This window comes from Branchiostoma belcheri, unplaced genomic scaffold (assembly GCF_001625305.1).
Source record: "Branchiostoma belcheri isolate BF01 breed outbred unplaced genomic scaffold, Haploidv18h27 scaffold24, whole genome shotgun sequence".
In the NCBI taxonomy this organism is placed as follows: Eukaryota; Metazoa; Chordata; class Leptocardii; order Amphioxiformes; family Branchiostomatidae; genus Branchiostoma; species Branchiostoma belcheri.
In genome coordinates, this window is record NW_017803843.1 from 799,872 (window position 1) to 822,620 (window position 22,749).

The 22,749-nt window shown below is 46.9% G+C and overlaps 3 protein-coding genes across 3 annotated transcripts in view; 2 read left to right on the forward strand and 1 right to left on the reverse strand.

Moving 5' to 3' along the window:
• Window positions 1-113: 113 nt before the first annotated feature.
• LOC109471062 (protein polybromo-1-like) lies at window positions 114-9,568 on the forward strand. Its single transcript, XM_019770250.1, is given in 9 exon segments — window positions 114-251; window positions 765-941; window positions 1,572-1,624; window positions 1,626-6,074; window positions 6,361-6,439; window positions 6,853-6,890; window positions 7,443-7,613; window positions 8,652-8,816; window positions 9,239-9,568. Coding segments are annotated over 8 exon segments (5,271 nt in total). The 5' UTR covers window positions 114-251; window positions 765-832; the 3' UTR covers window positions 9,446-9,568.
• A 1,010-nt stretch (window positions 9,569-10,578) lies between these two features.
• On the reverse strand, window positions 10,579-19,123 carry LOC109470920. Its single transcript, XM_019770017.1, has 15 exons — window positions 17,891-19,123; window positions 17,557-17,686; window positions 17,141-17,257; window positions 16,642-16,868; window positions 15,316-16,485; window positions 14,991-15,166; window positions 14,762-14,886; window positions 14,227-14,520; window positions 13,430-14,090; window positions 12,970-13,138; window positions 12,517-12,737; window positions 11,846-12,185; window positions 11,460-11,583; window positions 11,003-11,160; window positions 10,579-10,737 (listed from the first exon to the last, which is right to left on the reverse strand). Exons 1-15 carry the CDS (start codon window positions 18,953-18,955, stop codon window positions 10,579-10,581), a joined length of 5,136 nt encoding a protein of 1,711 aa, XP_019625576.1. The 5' UTR covers window positions 18,956-19,123.
• Window positions 19,124-20,786: 1,663 nt separating this feature from the next.
• Window positions 20,787-22,749, forward strand: part of LOC109470921 — a 5,998-nt gene continuing 4,035 nt past the window's right edge. Inside the window, exon 1 of the mRNA XM_019770019.1 lies at window positions 20,787-21,117. Coding sequence (XP_019625578.1) covers window positions 20,914-21,117 — 204 coding nt within the window. The 5' untranslated portion in view covers window positions 20,787-20,913. The remainder of the gene's footprint in view (window positions 21,118-22,749) is intronic.

Sequence of the window (22,749 nt, forward strand, 5' to 3'; positions counted from 1 at the left end):
TGGATATATATTTGTAGCGCATTGATTCATTTTTGGTTGCTATGTAAACTATCCGCCTAGCAACGGCAACGCCTTCCCAGAAGGCCATTCAAAAATATGGGAGGTCAGAGGTGAGTTTTCCGGCGCATGCGTGGTTTGTTGGAGGGAACCGGGAATGGCCGAGAGAAATAAAACAAAAACACCGCCAAGTTTCCACCGTCTTCTGGACGCTCTGACGAAGGTGTGAGTGTGAAACCGGCTTATCCTGTAAGGTGAGGAAAAGGCGAACATGAGTTAAGTAAAGATCGTCTACCAAAGATGGAGATTTGTATCAAAAACAGGGGTCGATGTTAATGATATTATGGGGGGGGGGGGGGCGAAGCGTGTTCGGAGAAAGACAAAAGGCCGTACACATCTAGGCATTGAATATAACAGCGATGCTCTGTTCAGAAGAAATGCAATGAAAGGTAACAATACCGATACATTTGCAGCTGGAAATGCTGAGTGAATATCTATTTTGTCTTAATTTATGACGTGTACATCTAATGTTGTTGTTCCCTCCTGGCGGTACCATCTAATACTGCAGCTGTCTTTTGTTTTCATTCATAATTTTCTGCTTTTCTGGGGCTTTATAAAGTCAGGCACGTACTACGCAGTGCTGTTCATGGTAACGCCAACTGACTAACTAACTAGATTTACTAGCTTAGAAGTTGAGGGAAATTGGTTTGCTAACTAAGGAATCTTTCCACTAAGTGACTTTACTTATAACTTAACTTGTTATCCAGTAGTATCGAGCTACTCAAGTTCACCCACCAGTCCACTTCTGATCACGTCCAAGTGCAAACCAGCAGTTATGGCAAAGAGGAGGAGGTCTAGCTCTGTGGGGATGGATGTTCGGCTGGACGAGGACATGGGTCCTTCCATGAAGACTCGCAGGAAATCAGCTCCATCAATTGATACAGGTACTTGTATGTTTGTGGACATCACTTAGTTTATTATAGTATGGTATCTAATATTTTTAGTATCTTTGTGCCATGTATGTGCCAAGAGTCCCACTTCTTTTCTTTTCCTATGTGCATTTAGATTTTAATAAATGGTATACGCATACGCATACTACGTATGCGTGGTTTGAATATTTGCCCCATCCACACTACCAGCAAGTTTTCACACAGCAATAATGATCCCTATGCAATAGCCACCTCTTCTGCATTAAATTAATGTACATTTATATGGAAACACTTTGTATGTGTAACCTGTACAAATGGGTGCTTCTCATGGTGGCACTGTTGGTTGATATTAATGTTCGTTTATCTGTTTTGTCCTAAACAATGCTTTTTTTCCTTCTCTATGCCAGCCTATCCTAGGATTGGTAGGTTGCCTTGAATTGTAGCTTTTCCTGTGGTGTGCATAAAATCTACTAGTCTTTCCTGTCTTCTAAAAATAACAGTGGCTTGATACTGGCTAGAAGTAGAACTGATTCCCTTTCTAGAGTGTAATCTAAAACCATGTGTTGTATAATTTGCTAACCTACAGTTTACATATACTTGTAAATGTTGTAAAACTTGTTCTCTCTCTCCCCTCTCCTTCCACAGGTGAGGTCATCCAAGACCTGTATGACATCATCCGCAACCATCGGGACGAAAAACGGCCGCCTGCTGTGTGATCCGTTCATCCGCGCTCCCAACCGCCGCAATGCCCCAGACTTCTACGAAGCCGTGGACACCCCCATTGACATGCTGAGGATCCAGCAGCGAATCCGAACGGACGAGTACCGCACCCTGCAGGACTTCACCGCGGATGTGGAGCTGCTGGTGAACAACGCCAAGCGGTACTACCCGCAGGGCAGTCAGCAGTACAATGACGCCAGCGCTCTGTGGGAAATCTATGTGGAGGCCAGGGATGAGATTCTGCATGAGGTCCACGGGGGCATCAGTGGGGACTCCATGGAGGCCAAGGCAAAGAGGGGGAGGGAGGAGATGGACGAAACAACAGAGGAGGAGGAGGAAGAGGAGGATGGTGAAGAGGAGGATCAGGAGGAGATCGACTTCCCTCCCTTCGCAGCAGATACAGAGAACCCATATGAACAGCTCTTCGTAGCCATGGCCAACGCCACTGATCCAGCCGGCAGAGCTATGTCCTTCCTTTTCCAGAAGCTGCCAGTCCGGTCAGAGTTTCCAGAGTATTACAAGATCATCAAGGACCCCATGGACCTGACGATGGTGGCTCGTAAGATCAAGAGAAATGTGTACAACACGCTAGCAGACATGGAGAGGGACATCAGCCTCATGGTAAGGAATGCCAAAACCTTCAATGAGCCAGGATCTCTTGTCTACAAAGATGCTGTGGCACTGAAGAAGATTTTCTCACTGAAGAAGGCAGAGCTTGAGGGCGAGCCTCTAGGAGTCAGGAGTTCGGACAGATCCAGTCGGAGGAGTGGTAGGTCAGGACTGAGCAGCCGTCTGTCGGCTATCACCGCTGCCCTGCAGTACTCGTCAGAGGAGGAGGAACAGAGCGAGACCAGCGAGCGCGTGTCAATCACGGAGTACGAGGAGGAGTCGGAAGCGGACAGCTCCATGTACGAGGAGGGGAACACATTCCTGGCACTGTACGACCACGTCAGAGGATACTCCACCGGTCAGGGCATGTGTCTGTCCGAGCCATTTCTTAAGCTCCCGTCCAAGAAGGCATACCCTGACTACTACCAGGAGATCAAACATCCCATGTCCATGCTGAAGATCAGGAGCAACATTAAGCAGGGTTTGTACGAGACCCTTGACCACCTGGAGGCGGACTTCACCCTGATGTTCGAGAACGCCAAGCAGTACAACATGACGGGCTCTCGCATCTACAAGGACGCAGTCGAACTGCAGCAGGTCATGCAGGTCAAGAAGAGAGAGCTGACCAAGTCAGACAGCAACTACGGAGACACGGAGAGCGTGATGAGCAGCGCCTCTGGTGTCAGCAGGAAAGTCAAACGTCCGCAGATCATGGAGGATCTGGAGGAAAGGCGAAAGAAGAAGAAGAAGGACGAAGGAGAGAACACCCTGAAGGGACGACTGCGGTTCCTGTATGATGCCATGATAGCCTATTGTGATACGTTTGGCCGGTTTCTCATCGAGCTGTTCATGAAAAAGCCTTCACGGAAAGACTACCCCGAGTACTACAAGATCATCCTCGAGCCCATCGACATGAAGACGATCGACTACAACATCCGAACCGACAAGTACTCCAGTGTGGAGGCCATGTTGGAAGACTTTGATCTCATGTTCAACAATGCACGCCACTTCAATGAGGAAGGTTCACAGGTGTATATAGATGCCTGCACGTTGGAGAAGGTTTTGAAAGACAAAGTCAAACAGCTGGGCCCTCTGCCTTCAGAAGGTGGCCTCTTCTCTCCAAAAGCAGGACTGAAGGGGCCAAGAAAAAGCTCGCCAAAGAAGTCAAAGTTTTTGACACCCCTGCAGCAGAAGCTGCGAGACATGTACGATGCAGTGAAGGACTACAAAGACTCCACAGGCCGCAAGCTCTGCTTCATGTTCCTCCAGCTTCCTTCCAAAATAGACTATCCCGACTACTACCAAGTCATCAAGAAACCGATCGACATGCAGAAAATCGAAGCCAACATGCGATCCAACAAGTACAACACTGTGGAGGACTTTTTGGAGGACTTCCTTCAGCTGTTTGACAATGCTTGCAGATACAACGAGCCAGACTCACAGATATACAAAGATGCTCTGATCCTGCAGCGGGCCCTTCTGGAGAAGAGAGATGAAGTCCACGGGGACGGGAGCTCAGAAGTGCCAGACATCCGCGGGTGTGTGCAGGACCTTCTAAACAGCCTCTTTGTATCCGTTCTAAACCACCAGGACGAGGAGGGGCGGTGCTACAGCGACTCCCTCTCAGAGTTACCCGAGAAAGAAGACAAGAAGGAGAAAGAGCAGCAGCAGGAACCTCACAAGAGAGGTCCAGCAAGCTTCAAATCCATCCGCAGAAACCTAGACAAGGGGCGGTACCGGAGGCTGGACGTGTTTCAGGAAGACGTGTTTCGGGTGTTTGAGAGGGCCAGAAGAGTGAGTCGCACCGACTCAGAGATGTACGAAGATGCCGTGGAGCTCCAGCAGTTCTTCATCACCATCAGGGATGAGATCTGTAAGAACGGGGAGCTGATGCTGTCCCCAGCCCTCAGCTACACTCACAAACACCTCCAGGTCGAGCTGGACGCCGAGAAGAAGGAGAAGATCCCGAAAGAGGTGGAGGAAGACAAGGAGAAGAAGGACGGTGATGAGAAGGAGGAAGATCAGCTTGAAGAAGAATCCAGTGAAACTGCGATGCAGCGGAAATACAGTGAGGATGTCAGCTGGGAGGACCAGTCCTTCCGTGTGGGAGACTTTGTGTACATAGAGAACCAGGACAAGAGTCAGCCTCCTCACATTGTCTGTATCGAAAAACTCTTTCAGGACGACCAAGGAGACCAGTGGCTGCATGGCTGTTGGTTCTACCGTCCAAAGGAGACCTTCCATTTGGCCACAAGGAAGTTTTTGGAGAAGGAGGTGTTCAAGAGTGACTACTACAACATCGCCCGCGTTGCCAACATTACAGGAAGATGTTTTGTGATGTCAGTGAAGGAATACTTCAAGAGTAAGCCCCTGGGATTTAGTGATGAGGATATCTTTGTATGCGAGTCTCGATACAGCGCAAGAGCCAAGGCCTTCAAGAAGATCAAAATCTGGCCCACACCCCCTAGTAATGTAAAAGTCATTCCACGGGAAGAACCACTGTCTAAAGTCAGAGTAGCGTCGGTTTTTGCAGAAGAGGCCAAAGCAGAAGAGCAGGAGGCAGAAACTGAGGATCAAGAGGAGGAGGAGGAAGAAGATGTCATTGACAAGTTCAGAGAGAACATTGCAGTGGAGGCATCAAACACTACTGAGCCTGGGGTATCCCATTACGAGCAGTTGATCTATGGGGGAACCTGCTTCAAGCTCGGTGACTCCGTCTATGTGAAGTCCAACAGGGAGCAGCCTCTCATGGCTCGTATAGACAAGATGTGGGTGGACGCCAACAGCGAGCCGTGGTTCCATGGCCAGTGGTTTATCTACCCCTCGGAGACAGACCACAACCCCACCAGGCTGTTCTACAAGAACGAGATCTTCCTCACATCCATGGAGGAGTCCAAGTCCATGAGAACCATCCTGGGGAAGTGTTGCATCCTGGCCTACAAGGACTACCTCATCTGCCGCCCCACAGAGTTCATGGAGGACGACATCTGGGTGTGTGAGGCTCGCTACTATGAGGCCGACAAGCAGATCCGCAAGATCAAGGCCCTGAAGAAGTACAGCCTGTCCCCTAAAGTGACGGACGACGAGATATTCTTCTTCCGTAAGCCCATCATCCCGGGAAAAGTCCCCTCACCCAAGTTGGCGGAGATTTCAGAGGAGCCCGTTGCATTCGCCGTGCCTCCTGAAGCAGAGGAGGAGCTGCAGCAGCCGTCAACTCCCGTAAAGGCGCCGAAGGCCAAGCGTCCGCCGAGCGGGTACATCCTGTTCTCCAGCGAGATGCGAGCGACGCTTAAGAAGCAGAACCCCAACTACGCCTTCGGGGAGATCAGCCGCATCGTGGGGATGGAGTGGAAGAACCTGAGCGCAGCGCAGAAGGCCGTGTACGAGGAGCGGGCGCAGCAGCAGAGCTCCGGCCAGAACGACGAGGAGTCGCCCTACCCGGCGTCCCCCGCCTCGGGCCACAGCAGCAGCCGCTCGGACCCTCTGCTCCTGGTGTGGGAGTGCCTGTGGGAGGGCTGTGACTACCAGTACGAGAGTGAGAAGGACCTGGTGGCCCACCTGCTGGAGACGTCTGGACACCTGAAACCCGAGGGCGAGCAGCAAGAGTACTTCTGCTACTGGGCCGGCTGCCCCAGGTCAAGGGTCAAGAAGAGCCTCCCGTTCCCCAACATCTCCGGGATGAAGCGCCACGTCAGGGAGGTCCACGTGAAGACGTCTTCTCGACAGATCCCACTCAGCCAGAGAAGTCGGAACTACGTACCGTACCAGCCAGGGTACCAGGCATCGCCGAGTCAGTCACCCCGCCCATTCACACCACAGGTAGGGACATATAGTACTGTTATGCACTCAATTTATCACGCTGACTTATACTAGAGTAACCTGATTAAAATCTTGCCAAATCTCTGGCAAACTTGTCAGCTTCGACAGTGCTTCCTCCTTGTTCTAACATTTTATGAAGACATCATTTTCTTTGCATTCACTTGTACCTTCCAAGTCAACTTGAATATTCTTGTTAGCTTGCATGTGTCTTGTGTTTTAAATAGAGTAGTATCTTGTTAAGAATATAATATATTGAAGCCAGTTTGTTACTCCATGTGTTTTGCAGGGTTCTGGAGCTGTATTGGGTGTTGTTCCTCCCCCCATGCCAGCTGGCATGTTATCCCAGACACAGATGGCAGCAAACGGTAAGACCTGCTACATTACATTGATTGTACAGAGGTAATCTTAGTCCCAGCAACAAGTGTATTGAATTTATGACTTACATGACATATATATGTACATGCATGAACCTGTCACTTCTATCTATAAATGAAATCATATACATTGTACTGTCAAATGTATACAAGTGACCACCTTTACAAAAGGACCACCTGACCAATGTGACCAATTTTTGGGTGGTCCCTTTGGTAAAATTTCTGAATCCCATTGACACAAGCATTTATTAGTAAGAATCCTGTCTATAGTGACCACCTGTCCACATGGACCAGATGTTATACAATGGTCGTCTTGGGCAGTTTTGACTGTTGGTAGATACATGTTTGTTATCGATGTAGTATTGATTTCTGTTCTGAAATGACTTACTGTATTCATCTTCCAGGCACCCCTGGCCAGAGGATGACCCCAGGTACCAGCCAGGTAATGACCCCTGGACAGTCTATGAACATGCCTGCTAACAGTCTACAGGTAGATGTTGTGTGGTGTTTGCAGTCCCTGTACCTCAAAACATTTTTTAAAAAGTCACATTTGATTACAATATTGCTCTTCACATCCGTCAAATTCCCCCATCAGCTTCTACGTCAGACTCCATGCAAACTAATCCAAGTGTTCCATCATATTATTGTTTGCTCGTGCAATGTTTGTGTGCGATGTTTATTACACTTGTTACATTTCAACCATGTTTCATGATGTGAAGACATCTGTAGTGTGCATTTTACAAATCCACTACTGATAGGAGTCAAAGCAGAAAGTAGTACATGTTCTGTTCTTAGGAGTGACTGTGGAGGTAACTTTACTGCACAAAATAATGTCTACTACCAAACTGGGATCACTGGAGGAAGTAGCTTAGAACTTAATTTTGATTTATTTATCCACACATAGTAACAAAACAACAAAGAAAAGTGTACAGAAGGAATAAGAAAGTAGCATGATGGGGGAGGACTAGCAGAATAACAACATCTTTCTTTCCAGTATGCCTCCTTCTCGCAGATCCCTGGTGCCTTCCCCCCTCAGAGCCCATTCCCCCAGCAGGGGGGATACTCCCAACAAACCCCCCTGTCACAAGGTGGACCAATGCCTCAGCAGATGTTCCCCCCTCAGATGGGGCCCCCTCCTGTGGGCACTACCCCCCCTGCGCCGCAGGTGAGATGGTTGCTCCCACTGTGCATGGGTTTGCTCTGTTTGGTCACTTTCCCCTCGGGATCTTTCACTGGGTGTCTGTGGTTGTAGACACTTGGAATGACAGTTATCTTCACTCTACTGACTGTCCCCTCTACTCTAGAATTGTAAGGGGTGTGATCTATAACTATGATAAACATACTTTCCCTGTTGGTATATCTTCACTCCAGCAAGGTTCTTATAATTCATCCTATAAGCTTTAGATTTAGAGATCAGCAAGTCATTAGAAAAGAATAGATGTGTACTGGTAGCCTTTGAACATTATCTAAAAGTTTAGCTTAGATACCTGCATTTTATATTACTCTATTAGAACATTTGCATCATTACCACAAGTTGTGAGGTTTGAAAAGGAGAAGCTCCAGTAGAATAGTCTGTTTAGGGGAAAGGGTTAGAATGGCACTGCACGGTAGTAATCTCATATTCTGACTTCTGACCAGCACGTTGTAGGTTAGCGTCTGTGCACAGCTTGTCACATGCATCGTCTCTCATTTCTCTGCATCTCATCTCCCTCACCTCATGTACTTGTCTTGATGTCTCACCCTGGTAGAACAGTCCTGTGGCTCTTGTTGACTGCATGAGAATGTTGTGAATGAACTGCTTTTAACTCATCTATGGTTAGACATACAAGTAGAACAGTTTACGTAATACGAAATGAAACAAGCAACTAGGTAAATTCTCTAAAGAGTCAGACGTTTCAGATGACACCAAACAACAATTTACTGGCAGACATTTTGTACATCTGTTGTCTTACGTCAGTGACTGAGATTGTTCACATTTATATACAGGTTACACTCATTCTCAGTCACTGAAATACAGCAGATGCTATCTGAAAAATCTGACTCTTCAGAGATTTTATCCAGTTGCTTGATGTATTTTGTATTGCCTGCAGGCATGTAGCTTACAGTGATCTTGTCCTTGTGGGTGTTCTGGTGATTGGGTTCCCTTGGCTACTGTAAAATCGATATTAACACCCATTTTCCCCTCTTTACAATTGTGCCAAAGTATTTTTATGGACAGGGTGGTACTCAGTACGGTGTTCATCCACAGACACAGTCCCCAGCGCCCCCACCACAGCCCCCTCCCCCGCCGATGTTCGTGCCTCCCCCTCCCAAAGCACAGAGACTGCTGCACTCCGAGGCTTACATCCGCTACATAGAAGGCCTAAAGGTGGGCTGTCAAGTACTGTTATCTTTACTCTTGAATGGGTATACTAGTAGTAAGCTCATTCTTCTTAGTTTCATTTATTGGGTGCCATACTACATCAGATTTTAAAACCCTTTTCCACCAGGGGCTGCAACTACTGAGCGACCAAATATATAACATGTCTTTTTAATTGTCTACAGTCATCTTGTATCATACTGCAATCAAGAGTCACACAAATCCAAGTCTGGTGGCAGTATGATTGCCTTATATTGTTATAGTAGTAGTAATAGTAATAGTAATAGTTTATAAAGAACTGAAGACTTTTTGAAAAACAGACATGCTGGGAAGCTAAAGGATTCTATCGGTATTACAGTGTTGGTACATTGTACATGTACAGTAAATGTGGATAACTGCAGGGTTTAATTACGCATGCTCTCCCCCTCCAGGTTGAGAACAGGTCAGTGAGTAACTGGGAGGAGACCCTGACGGTGAGGCAGGAGGATGTCCAGTTGACAGAACAGCAGCGGGCGCGGCTCCCGGGACACATCCTGAAGAACGGCAAAGGTCCGCACAAGAACATGGAGTCTGCGCTGTGGGCACTGAGGGACCTCATGCTGAAGGACGCACTCACTATCCGCAAATTTCATCATTAAAAGACCTGGTATAGATTTCATTGGGAAGATAGTATCCTTCGTTTTATTAGTTTTGTATTTCAAGGTTAGGATCCTGAAGGACGCACTCACTATCCGCAAATTTCATCATTAAAGACCTGGTATAGATTTCATTGGGAAGATAGTATCCTTAGTTTTATTAGTTTTGTATTTCAAGGTTAGGATCCTTTTCTTGTCTATGTGACTAGGTTTTGTACAGTCGGATGTATGTCACTATTTTTCATAGTAGTAAGGACTAGAGTAGATCTTTGTTCACCTGATGATTTAATTTGGGAAGTGAACTCCAACCCAACTTCTAATCTGCTTTAATGAATGTTATGCACCTATTGTAAATGTACTAAATTTGTAATCACACCTGAATACATATTGTAAAGAGAAGCCTTATTTTAGGCAAACGTTTGAAGCCTGGGTTGCAGATTCATCCATAGTAATCCAGCAACCTTTACTTTGCTAGAAGTTTTGCCATCAAAGGTACTGCAAGTACATAATTCCAATTTCTCAATGATTTGCCTCGCTTGATTTTTCCAGTGACCATCTGAAACACATGGTATATTGGGACCTGTGGTAGATTTCAGTGGCACTTTCAGTATTATTTGTTTTGTATTGATGGAAAGGTTGAAATCTTGAGTAACTTTACACACAATTGAAAATGAACAACAAAAAGTACTATTCTTCACATATGTGCAAGATTGGTTGAAAATTAGATGACAGAACCAAAGTGTTTCTCAAATTTGGCAAGTCATATGTACATGTATGGACTTGGCATATGTTAGATTATTTAACTTCAACATAACCAGCTACAGGAAACATAGCCAGAGAGTAAGTAACATGATGTGTCAGTACCCAGAGTTGGAATTTGTTGTGTCTGAAATAGAAATAAACAATGGAAGCCCCTTGGATTGCTGTCATTGTTTCCTTACTGCAATCTAGATTGCTTTGCTGTATTGGTAAGTTTACAATCATTTTGATAAGCACGTATTTCATTCAACCTTGATTCTCCTTGCCATATGACACAATACTTCACAAGTTCTGATATACCTGTCATAAGGGATGCAGTTTTACCCTACCAAATATTACACGCAATGTCATATATGTATGTAGCTATCACCTTAAATTCACTGGTTACTAGTAGTTTTGTGACTGATACCAGGCATTCCCCCGACCACGCCTCCCCCTGCCTGCACCCCTTCCTCTGTACCCTCTCCCCCTCTGTCCCCGCCCCCTGCCTCGTGCTCTGTTGGTGTCAGTCTGCCGGTCATCGACAGCTTCAGTCCCTGTACATCAAGCAAATGTAGAATCTCTGTCAAATGTGATAGTGCACATTGATGAGAACATATGAGATACTGAGCAATCATATTTCAGGAAATATACGTCTGGGTGTACCTGTTCTAGCATTGGTGCATTTTTCTGAAACATTGCTTGAATATATCACACAACATGTACTACATCTTCTACAAGAAAGTAAAGTTGATAAACACACAAAGGTACAAAATAATTCAATTCTTTCCTAAAATTTTCTGTGAAACACGACCACCTAACCGTACATTTCTGTTCCAGCTTATTCTCCCTGATCCGCTCGATCCACTTCCTCCAGTCGTCACTTCCCTTCTCCAGGGTCTCCCCGTTCCCGACCACGATCAGGCCCCGCCTGGCTCTGGTCAGCAACACGTTCATCCGCCGGGGATCGTTCAGGAAGCCTGGAAAGAAATCAGTTAACGTCATTTGAATTTTTAAAAGGGACAGATTGATGCAACAAGGTATACTTAGCCTGGATGCCAGACCCATAGCAAGCTAGGCCCAGGGTCTAACTGAGGGGGATTGTGGTGTATTTCCTTGGAGGTATGTTGGCCCTGGAGCCTAGGAACTGGTCTGTGCAGGCCCTGGAAACATGCAGTCTGGCATTTAGGCTAAGGTATACGTTGTTTTTGCTTATAGTACCATTTTCTCCCTGTCTTCAAAATCTCAAAACTGCAGTAAATTTTCATCACACACTTACCAACGTACCCTCCCTCATTGGCCCGAACTGCGGAGAAAATGATGACGTCACGTTCCTGTCCCTGGAATCCATCCACTGACCGCACGGCGATGTTTCTGTCCAGGCCGCGCTTGATTTCTTCGATCTGTGCGTGCGAGGAAGCCGAACAAGCGTGATGAACAGGGCGCCTTTGACACTAACAGTATTAGTGTATCTTCTAGACGAATGACTGCAGCATCTAGATTTGTTAAGCAGATGATAGACTCTATTTTGCTATTTCAGCAAAACTCCGTTTTGCTATTTCAGCAAAATTCCAACCTCAGAAGTTTTGCATGCAAAGTAGATAATAGTTTGTAGGTACATGTATCACTGATAGGCATACTACTCACTAGTAGTTGGAAACAAACCTGCGCCTTGTAGGGTGACACGATCCCAATGTCATCCTCTACGATGTCACCTCCCTCGAGCAGTCGTTTTGTTACTTCAATGACGATCTTGACCTCTTCGACATTAAATTTGGAGGTCCCGCGGGATGACTCACCAGGCAAACGTTGACAGACGTTGATGAACGAAACCGGCAGATTTCGGTTAGGCCATCTGAACCCTGGGGGCGGTATTCTGTCGGATGCCTCTACGCCATCTTTGATTTGACCTTGGTAGAAATGTTGTGATGGGAAGGTCGAAATTGCCGGGTGCATTCTGTACTGCGTGTCTAGAAGATGAACCCGAAACTTCTGTCCTCTCCATCTGAAAACAAAACAACGTTCAATGATTCCTTTCCTCGCCCCGGCCAGGTGGTTTAAGCCCCATAAAGAGTACAGATCTGGTACAAAAAGAAACAAAAAACATACAGATTGACCAGCAGTAAAGTGTTTTTCAACACATTGATAAGAACAAGCCCTATGAATGTGCAATTCAACATTAAAAGATGAACGACAAACATACAATGACCACTTATAATCTTATAACAAATGGTCATTATTTTATCGTCCATAGAACTAACTAAAAGTCAATTGTAGCCAAGAAAAAAAAGCATGGTGTTGTGACTGTTGTCTGGGCAAAATACGAAAATATTGACCTTTCGAAGAGGGATATTTTCAGCTCCTGCGCCTCCTCGCTCTGCACGAGCGGCGGTAGTTGCTGGTCGTCACCGATGAGACAGACCCTCTCCGCCCCGTGAGACAGGGCGCACAGCACCGCCGGCTCCGTGGCCTGGGCCGCCTCGTCAACCAGCACGCGGCTGAGGCTCAGCTGCTGCAGGACCTGGCTTCCCGCCCCGATACATGTCGTGCAGATGATCTGTAGATGATAAAAGTTTGATAAAATTGAACTACACTCACTGCAAACTTTCTGCAAAAACGCAATTTGTTAGCTACTTTTCGAAATCAAGCATTTATCCAGGACACATCATTCTCTGCATTTTAGGCTTTGAATCAACAATATCGGGGAATTCGATCAGACGTTATGAGTGTTTAAAGAAGATGCTCGAAACTTTTGTGCAGGGATAATAACAGATGTCATTATCACTTACCTTTGCCTTGGAAAAGATGGATTTTACCCCCTGTGGTTTCTTTCTCCCGCCCCTGGTTTCCTCCGAGCCGAACTTTTCCTCGTACCGTTTGTCGAGCGTGAGGTGTCTGAGTCCGTACCTCACCTTCTCCAGTTGACCAACGCGCAGGATCTGGTCTGGTGGGACATTTCTGGGAGGAAAAATAGAAACGCCCACATTCGTATGTTGTGGTAGCACATTATAAGTTTCGTATCAACTTGCCTTGCCTTCCATTGCGTTGCCTTGCCTAATCGGGAAATAATGTAAGGATAGAAGGTTGAATCCCTGGCATATCCTCAGTAAAGGATAGAAAAAGGAACTACCAATGCTTATCCAAGACATACAAGTAACTCTTTGTCCAAAAGTAGTATGCTGAGGCAAATATGATGTGACTTGTCAGGAATGATCAAAACCTTAATAGCAACCATCTTGAGTATCCTACCTGTCTAGAAGTTTCTGGATGATGTTGTCAACTCCCTCGTTTGTCTCTGCCACAGCCAGAATCTTGTCGTCACTCTGCCCCTGCCACCGGACGATGACTTCTGCGGCGGCCTTGGTCTTCCCTGTACCCGGCGGGCCTTGGATCAGCGTCATCTCAGTCGAGGCCGCTGATTGGACGGCTTCCTCCTGGCTTCTGTTCAGCAGGCTCTTCGTAGCCGGTCGCTTCTTCGGCCGCACGTCTTTAGGGGCATCAGAGACAGTCGTGCCTGATGCTGCTTCTGTCAGTTGGTGCTCCTGGGGAGCATCGGTAAGGAGATCTCCATCATCTACTGGATGAGCACGGGGTGCTTCTGTTGTTCCTGCTGTTGCCTTGGGTAGTGTTTCCGCTTCACTTCGGGTGTCGTCGGCTCCCAGTCGGTCTTCGTCGGTGTCCAGCTGCTCAAAGTTGGAAGTCAACACGTCAACGCTGCCTCCGAAAGACGAGATGATGCGCTCACAGATCAGGTTACTGGGGGTGTCCGAGTCGGTTTTCACACAGAGGCAGTCGAGCGCCGCCATGACCCGCTGGTGGGAAATGCGGTTGCCGATGTGGATGGCGGTGAACTGTCCGGGAATGATGCACTGTGTCCCGTCACTGCTCCACAGAACGTTCAGATCAACTTCTACCGAATACGGAATAGAAGAAGACAGAAGTATAGACAACATTACAATAGAATAGACATCTGAAATAACCTCAAGCTCACTGCAAAGAACTGTGATACCTTATACATTGGCGATGTACTTGAACACTACACAAACCTGTCCTGTCGATGCTGACTTCGGTCACTATAACAGAGGGTGAAGACTGAGACGTTATCTGCAGCTGGTCGCCTACAGACAGTTGCAGCTCGTTCTTCTCCCAGTCCGCGATGATGTACCGACCATCATCCTCCTCCACGAGAATAACCGACGTCTTGTCTGCTCTGGCGCGAAGAGCCCGGCTGCGGCAGCTGCAGACCTCCTCCCGGACCTCCATGGTGCACAGCGCTGTCCAGTGTAGGTAGTAATCCATCCGGCCGGGGACAAAGTCAGCTGGGTTGATGGGAACTACCCCTATTAAGCACCGACAAGGGACAACATAAGAGTATGTAAAAATCTATGAACATGACAGAAAATATCTATTTCTTATGAATGAGGAAACAAATGGCTACGTCATGAGTAACTCTTGTACTAACTCTAGTAACTCTTCACAAGCACCGATTCACTCAAGTATATTGCATATGCGCAGTTCTAAATGGTAATTGTCAGAATATCGCTTCTGTTGTTTTGAGCTACAAAGCTTTGTTCCACATACCGCCTCTGATCATGTCCAGCAGGCTGTTCGCGCAGTCCACGCCTGCGTGCTGAAGGTGTAGGAACAGTTGTCGTAACCTCTCCAGCCCAAAGACGACGCCATCTCTTTGAAGAGTGCTGCAGAACCTGTGGAAGAAAACGCCTGTTCTTAAGATGCGCTTGAGAAATAATCTTCTATATGAAGATAAAAAATAATATCCAGTCAAATATTGAAAAAAAACTGAATTCACCTGCGAATTCTCATGAGTGTGGCCTCTGAGTCAGTGTAGGCTCCCGGCTGCACGCACATGTATGACGTCATGAACACGATGTTCATGAGCAGGTGGAAGTATTTCTCCTCGATTTCAGGCCGGAGGTGGACCTGATCGCGATACTTCCACAGCAATGATTCAATCTTCAGGGCAGCCTGCAATATGAAGTTTAGCCGATATCAGTTTGGAATATGCACTAGAAGTACATGTACTAGTAAAATGGGACCAAAAATCAACAAGATTATCACAATTGTTTTCTTCTCACACTAAATACAAAATTGCTAGATCTGTAGGTAAGACGTACCTCGGGTAGATGTCCGTAGAGCTCAATGACGTTGTTGAGGGAGTCACGTGTCAGCGTCCCGGCTTCTCCGCCCTCACAAATGGCTTCACACATGGACTCAAACCTGCGCAGTCGTTCTGCCTCCTCAGAGAGCACTTCTTCTGGTTCCACCCCCAGCTCGGGAAACTCTCGGCGACTCCCTACATCGCCAGTGAACGCTGTGCTGCCTTCCAGGTTCGTGTCTGGTGTCTCTTGTGATGGCTGTTCGGACAAGGCTTCCCTCTGTCGCCGCTCGGTGTAGACGCTCGGACCGCTCTGCATGCGTGTAACCTGATAGAACACTTCAACCGCCTGGACTTCTTCCTTCTGTAGCTTGACCGAACGGTCCCTGCGTTCCCCCGGAAATCTGTCCAGTGCGACGCTCATCCTGACGGCTCCGTCGCTCCACCGCAGCCACACGAACGTCATCGGGCGCCTGACGTTGTAGATCTGCAGGTGCTCCGAGTCCAACTCCAACAGGTAGTCGTCCTTCATGTGGCCATCCTGTAGGTCCACCATCTCCATCCCGCCGCCGGAGTGATCCGAGAAGAAGACGACCGTGGGACGACCCGAGCTCTCGTCTGTAGTGATGACGTCTTCCATCACAAGCGGCCCGGGAAGACACAGCCCCATCACCAGGACTGTGCCCGCAAGGTGGAACTCGAAGATAAGCAGTTTCGGAGTCTCCGACGTCAAGACACTTCTGACGGTTGGCCACGAGATGTCTTCGTCAAACTGCTGGTAGAAGAGTGACCACTGATTTGGTGACATTACGTCCATCCTCCCTATGTCGCTCTCCGTAAGGATCTTTGATTTGTAGAAGGCATTGGTGATGTACTTCATAGGCAGTTCAGGGCAATCGACTGCCACCCTGGCCTTCTGACTTGGCGTGAAGCGCGTGAAATCTATCTGCCCCACATAACTCTGGAGGTCCTGAAGACGACCGTTGCTCTCACACCATTTGTACAGGAAACGGAAGAGCTGATACTCGCTGACGTTGATGTCCTTATTGTTCAGAAGGTCTGTGATGTCGGGTTCCTCAAAGACTCTGACCGCCAGGTCGCTGTCTACAGCTACACTGTCGGCAAGGTAAAGATCTGCGCGTTTCAGCATCTTCTGCCACACGTATCTTGTCTCTTGTGCTTCTGGCGGCTAGAGAAAAAAGATGTTAACGTGCGTTACTAATGCAAGGTAGAGGAAACAGTAGCCTAGTCATTGTACGGTCACAATAGGAATTCGAGCATTGTGCCAGGGCATGCATGTAAAACTATGCATACCATTGCAAAGTTAGGCTCGTACAGTGCGTACCTTTCCCAAACGACGTGGAACAACAACGCCTTTCCCCGTCTTTGCGGTGTCGACCGCTGTGGCGAACAGCTTGGCGATGTTGCGACACTGAGATGACGTCACGCCTCTGACGTCAGCCCACCTGTTGAAGAGCTCGTTGAGTCGGCTGACCGTGCGGCTGTTGTAGGTCGCAAACACGGAGATGAGGTCGTCATTGGTGACAAGGTCTTTCTTTGCAGACTCCCCACCTGGAAAATCAAAACGTTTCATGCAATTTTTCTGACAATCTTCCCAAACTATGCGTGCACAAAATGAGACATACTGTCTGAAAGGTCTACTTGCAGGATGATCACAATACAGTTAATCTTTTGAGAAACTGAAAAATAGGCAGACAATAACGTACATGTACATGCTAACTTTACCATTAGAATAATGCATGTAATAGTTAAAAAGAAACCCACTTAGCATAAACGTAGACGGCGGCTGAGTGTGCTAGTAAGGTATTGTACCGAAGAGTTACCTGGGTAGGACAGCGGCTCCTGTTCTTCCTCCGGGACCAGGTCCGGATCCCAACACACGAAGTACTTATCTCCATCAAGGTCACTTCCGGCTATCTCATCTGCGTGGGGCCGATCACCTTTCAGAACCAATAGGCAAAATTCCATGTTAGGAATACACCGTATACACCACTTAAGCATAGACCGACCCAGGATGAACTACAATCAACGGAGACCTACAAACAGTAAACTGGAACTGGAAGGATGTAGATAGACTTGCCGTTGACTGGAAAGTCTGACTGCCTCATGTTAGCTCGGAAGACACGGGAGCCCCTAAGTCTGCGTAAGCAATTCACCACTTGGTTTCACATGATGACAACTTCACATGCTTTTCTATAGGTTAGAAATAACGTTGAAAAGTTTTGATTTGCACGTTTACCTTGTACAGGAAACACTATGCAGTCGACAAGATGGCGGCAGTCCTCCACATTGACACACTGCAACACGCGGAAGTCACCGGGATGGTAACACGGGCACTTCACCACGGCTACCTTTGTGTCAGTAAACACCTGTCACACGGCAGAAGAGAAAAGACACTTTTGAAATGGTGTTCTGATGAAACTTCAAACGTTTGGTTTGCAGCTATAGCTATTGCGCATAATTCCCTTAAGGTACTGGGCAAAAAAAATGTGAAAAATAATAGGGAATTCTAAGCTGAAAAACTAAATGCTTCATACGTTTCATGTTGTACATATCATTATAGTTGTTCTTACCTGCGTTTTCCCTCGCACAGTGGCTTGGAAGAAGCACTGCCCAGGCTGGAGCTTTCCTGAAGGATCACAGACCCCGAACACGTTCCTGGACTTTTCTATAGGTATTTTCAGGGCTCTTGCAGGCTCGGGTTTCGTGTTGAGGAGTTTGTGGACTTTGTTGGCTTTCGGGGGACGTCGCACTCTACTCCGGAACCCCCGGAGGATCTCTATGGTCTCGTTGTCGGGGCCGTCCTCTCGCGAGAACAGGCGTTCGGCGAGACCAATGTATCCCCGGGCGCAGAGGTGGCGGAACGCAACTTCTTTGTCGATCTCCAAGCGGTCGAGTTCACGGAAATACGTCTCTTGCTTTGACAGGAACACCTCGTCTGGGATGCCGAGCGCGGACAGCATCATGATGTACTGCTTGTTGAGCTGGCCGAACGCGTAGGGCTGCGAGATGCCGTCGTCGCACACGCCGAACACGTGCGGAGGCGCCAGCTTCCAGGTGAACTTCTCCTGCGAGGGCCGGATGCTCACGCCGTTGGGAAGAGACGGGTCGATCATGACGATCCCCTTACATCCCTTCATGCGGAACTGAATGACGGACGGGACCGGCGGATCCTGGTGTCGGTAACGGTCGGTGATGTCTTTGACGTCCATGATTTTCCGTGCGCAGGCGACAGATATGAACCCGCAGCCGTCCGTAAACGTGAACCCATTGCGCTCGATGTCCTTGGTGTGATCTATCTCCTTCTCGTCGAGCTCCAGGCACTTTGTCGCCGTCGAGAGTAACAGACCGATCCGTGCTGCTCGCTTGGAAGGATTCTTGATGGCTTCAAACGCGCCGAATCTGTTGATCAACTCCTCCTTGTGACCAAGGGCTTCGCTATCGTACAGGATGCACGTTCTCTCCCGGAGCTGACTCGCGCTGTGACCGAAGAACACGTAACGACGTCCCCGCTGACGTCCAGCCGTCACGCTAAACCCTGACTTCAAGACCGCCTCCACCACCTGTGGCGGCGTACTCAGGTCAAAGTGGAGGACGACGAAGTAACGGACGTCGTGTTGTCTGAACAGTGAGCACATCTTAGCATCGCTGTAGTCCGTCTCCACGTAAAAATCGTCTGTTGTCAACTCCTTCGATTTGACGCCTTCTCTTTCCCTCTTCCGTCGTATGTAGACGACTTTAATGTTAGCTTTCTGGAGTTCCTCCTGTGGTCTTGGTGACCATTCTTTCTTATAGACCAGTTCTCTCTGCTCTGCACCTCCTTCTGTGTCAGGATGCTTCAGAAAGCCCGTCAGAGTACGCGAATCTGTCGACGCCATTGTTGACGAATCACTGGGTCACTGTTGCCAGAGATAGATAAGTGTCTACTATTAGAAAGACTTAATATATTACTGCGTGAATGATAAATGTTCACCACATACTTGAACAGACACCTGTTTAGCGATATCAAAAACATATAAACAGTACTCATGCAGTTATGATTAGTCTGTGTCTGCCGTCTGTTTTCATTCAGCCAAATGAATATATCAAATCAACTTCATACAAGTGAACGTAAGCAAAAGTCATCACGCAAAGGCTGACGGGAGAGATAGGTTTTGGACAGGTGAAAGGGTAGGCGGAAATGCCTTATGGCCACTAGCACTGGGACTCGGCAATACAGCAGACCCATTTGCTAGGTCTACCTTCCAATTACCTATCTACCATGTAACCTCCATTTGATGTATAGACTTGACCGACTGTGTGACCGATTCAGGCACACCTACATGCAGTACTATACACAATACAGCTTCAGATATAACGTTACGTATATATATACATTTTTGCCCTTTTACAGTATATTGTATTTTAGATTCGTATGGTGTGCACTGATTAAAAGAACCCATGTTACAGGTATTCTATACATGTTGTAACATGTTGAAAGTAAGACAATAAATAAGGTTGTAGGCACACTACTGTGAATACCTCTCACTATAGCTAGCAATGTCCCGTCACACTTGAATGAATACATCAACATGCAGCATTATAAACCTACTCTACATGTCTGGACATGCACCAGGCAAACTTCGGAGTTACAATGACAGCACTGAGAAGTCGACAGAGTTTAGTTAGACTGTTGTAAGCTTCGTACACTTACCGCATATAGGAAACGTCATACACTTTATCAGTTACACCAGTTTTGAACACGCGATTCTGTCGGCGCCACACGACAGTACCTATGGACACAATGCCTGGTGGAACAACACAAAAGACCACTTCGAAACTACGTACGATGCATACAGAGCGTATGACTAAGAAGTGAACATTTGACATCCTTGTGGTATGGCAATGGGCCAAGTTTCGGTGTGAGTCATGATCAGGAGTGGTTGGTTTCGGTGCGTCTACAAAACTCAAGCCAAGTTTCGGTGTGTACGTGACTTGGGTATGTCCACACCCTTTGTTATTTCACCAGGAGAATACTAATAGTGATTTAATTACGTTAGTACCTGCTAGTTGCGATAAGGGCACCAAAGGTAGGCGACAGTAATGTTTCCATAATTGACTTGGCAGTGCCTGGCATTTAATAGCCATCGCCATTTGGCTTATACAATCCACCTGCAATGTGGCTCCATATTAGAAATATTGGAAAACCTTGAGAGGGAAGACCCCATAGGTTTCCAATTTTTCCGTTGATTATAGCTCACGTCGGTCATTCTCCCACGGCAGAGCTATCCCGCGGCAAATACGCCTTGTACTCCTTACTGGTAAGGAAGCACCCCTGGCGTGGGAGGATGACGTCGGTACGTTTTACTTTTTCCTTTACATTTTACCTACAGATAACAAGTAGCACAGAGAGCAGCTGCGAGATCTTTTTTGTATAATTATACAGCTACAGGGCAAGTCTAGCCTTACAATTAGGGCTTGCTCTACCAGTAATCGGGCCGGGGTCAAAGTTGAAGCGAGCCGATCAACCTTCAGACTATGTACTATATTTTCAGGTGTGTTTTTGTTCAACTTTCCCCATACAGAGATATTCAAACCGTTGATAAACAAACAAAAAATGAAGCCTTCGCAAGACCTTCTGAGAGTGTTTCTGTGCGGCGCCCAGAGCACCGGTAAGACCACGCTTCTGAACGACCTGACAACTGAGGTTCCGAAAATCCACGGAGAACCCGAGGTGGCCCGGCGGGTGATACAAGGCCTGGGGCTGACACGGGAGGACTTCGACTACAAGAAAAACCCTAAAGGGTTTGAAGATCTCCAGGTATGGGAGGGTTATTCTTGGTCACTATCGTGAGCTTACGTGATAGAGTTTTGTCAATGATGATATCAAGTAATGCTATCTTCTTTCATGTATTATTTATGGTAAGGCCATGTTGATTTGATTATATGGATTCCGGGAGCCCCAAAACTGATGCGCGCGTGCGAATAAAAAACAAGAGTTCCACGATCTCATACCTTCGCCAAAAAATGTTAACCCTTGCGGGTGACGAAGTCTACAATTTTAATCATTGATTTTGTAAATAAGAGCCTCATTTGCATGGATTATATCAGTTGATCATATTCTCCATCCAATCATAGCCTTATCATAACAAGCCTTATCATAACAAAAAGGCTATTATAGCACTTCCTCATAAATTATGCAAATGAGATCATGATTTGAATAAATTATGTTTATTGATGTTCACCTTCACTTAACTTCCAAATGTGGCAAGTATGAAATTCGGGGTGCAGCAGTTACAACTATGGAATTATAAGAATTTGCCATTAATTATTCAAATTAGGTCCTCATTTACATAATCTATATCCTCAGATGTTTTTCTCGTTCTCAAGTAGATGTCACAACTGTTTCATAGTTCTATTATCGAACAAATCAGATTTATAGAATTTCCTCATTAATTATGCAAATTAGCTCTTGATTTGCATAATTGAATGAATGAATGACTGGTTTATTAGGTAAAACATTGCAGCCCGTCAGGCTGAAATACGTTCTACTTACATAGTACATCAAAGTACGTTTCATGACTTACATAGGACACAACTCAATATGACGAATAGCATAAAATATTACATAGTATTAAAATGTCGATTAAAATAAAATATTACAATAACAAAACATCTGAGTGTGGTTGGTTTACAACGTATTATTTGTTCGTGTTAAGCAGACTCAGTAGAGACGGTACAGGGCGTGTTTTGAAATCTAGAAGTGCGGCAAGGCGCCAGTGTCATTTTGTCAGAGTTTCTAAGGTTCCTGCCATGCTCCTGTCGCCGTGTGTTGGGGAGGAGATCAGCTGTGCGCTCCGATGTTGTCATGCTGTGTGCAAACTTGGTGCAGAGGACCGCCCGTCTCTTCTCGAGTGTTTCAAGTTTGCACATCTTCAGCCCCGTGGTGTAGTCTGTATACTTCTGACCCAAGATAATCCGGCATGCACGTTTCTGTACTCGTTCCAGTGTTGCAGTTTGTTTGCGGGTAAGTCCGTGATGCCACACTGGCGCGCAGTACTCAAGGATCGGTCTTATGAAGCCACAGTACACTGTTACAAGGTCCTCCACTGGGACTCCAAATGACTTAAGTCTGCGTAACATGAACAGTCGCTTGTTGCCCTTCTTTGTTGTTTCACTCACTTACAGTATTGTCAGTGAGAATGCTTTTCAGCAGGCCAGGCAGCTTTTCCGTCTCAGTATAAGACAGACAGTAAATGTCTACTACTGACGTGCTAGTTTGTTTCTCATTCGTCTCGCCTGATTTGCGTACCCTCTCGCTTTTCGATTATGACCCAGTGCAGCCCAGGCCGAGGACAGGTTATTGAGTGAAGAAGCGATGCTAAGATTTTCTGCACGAGCACCGTACACGTTTCTCTGCATCTGCAGAGCTCTTCTCAAAGCAATCAATGGC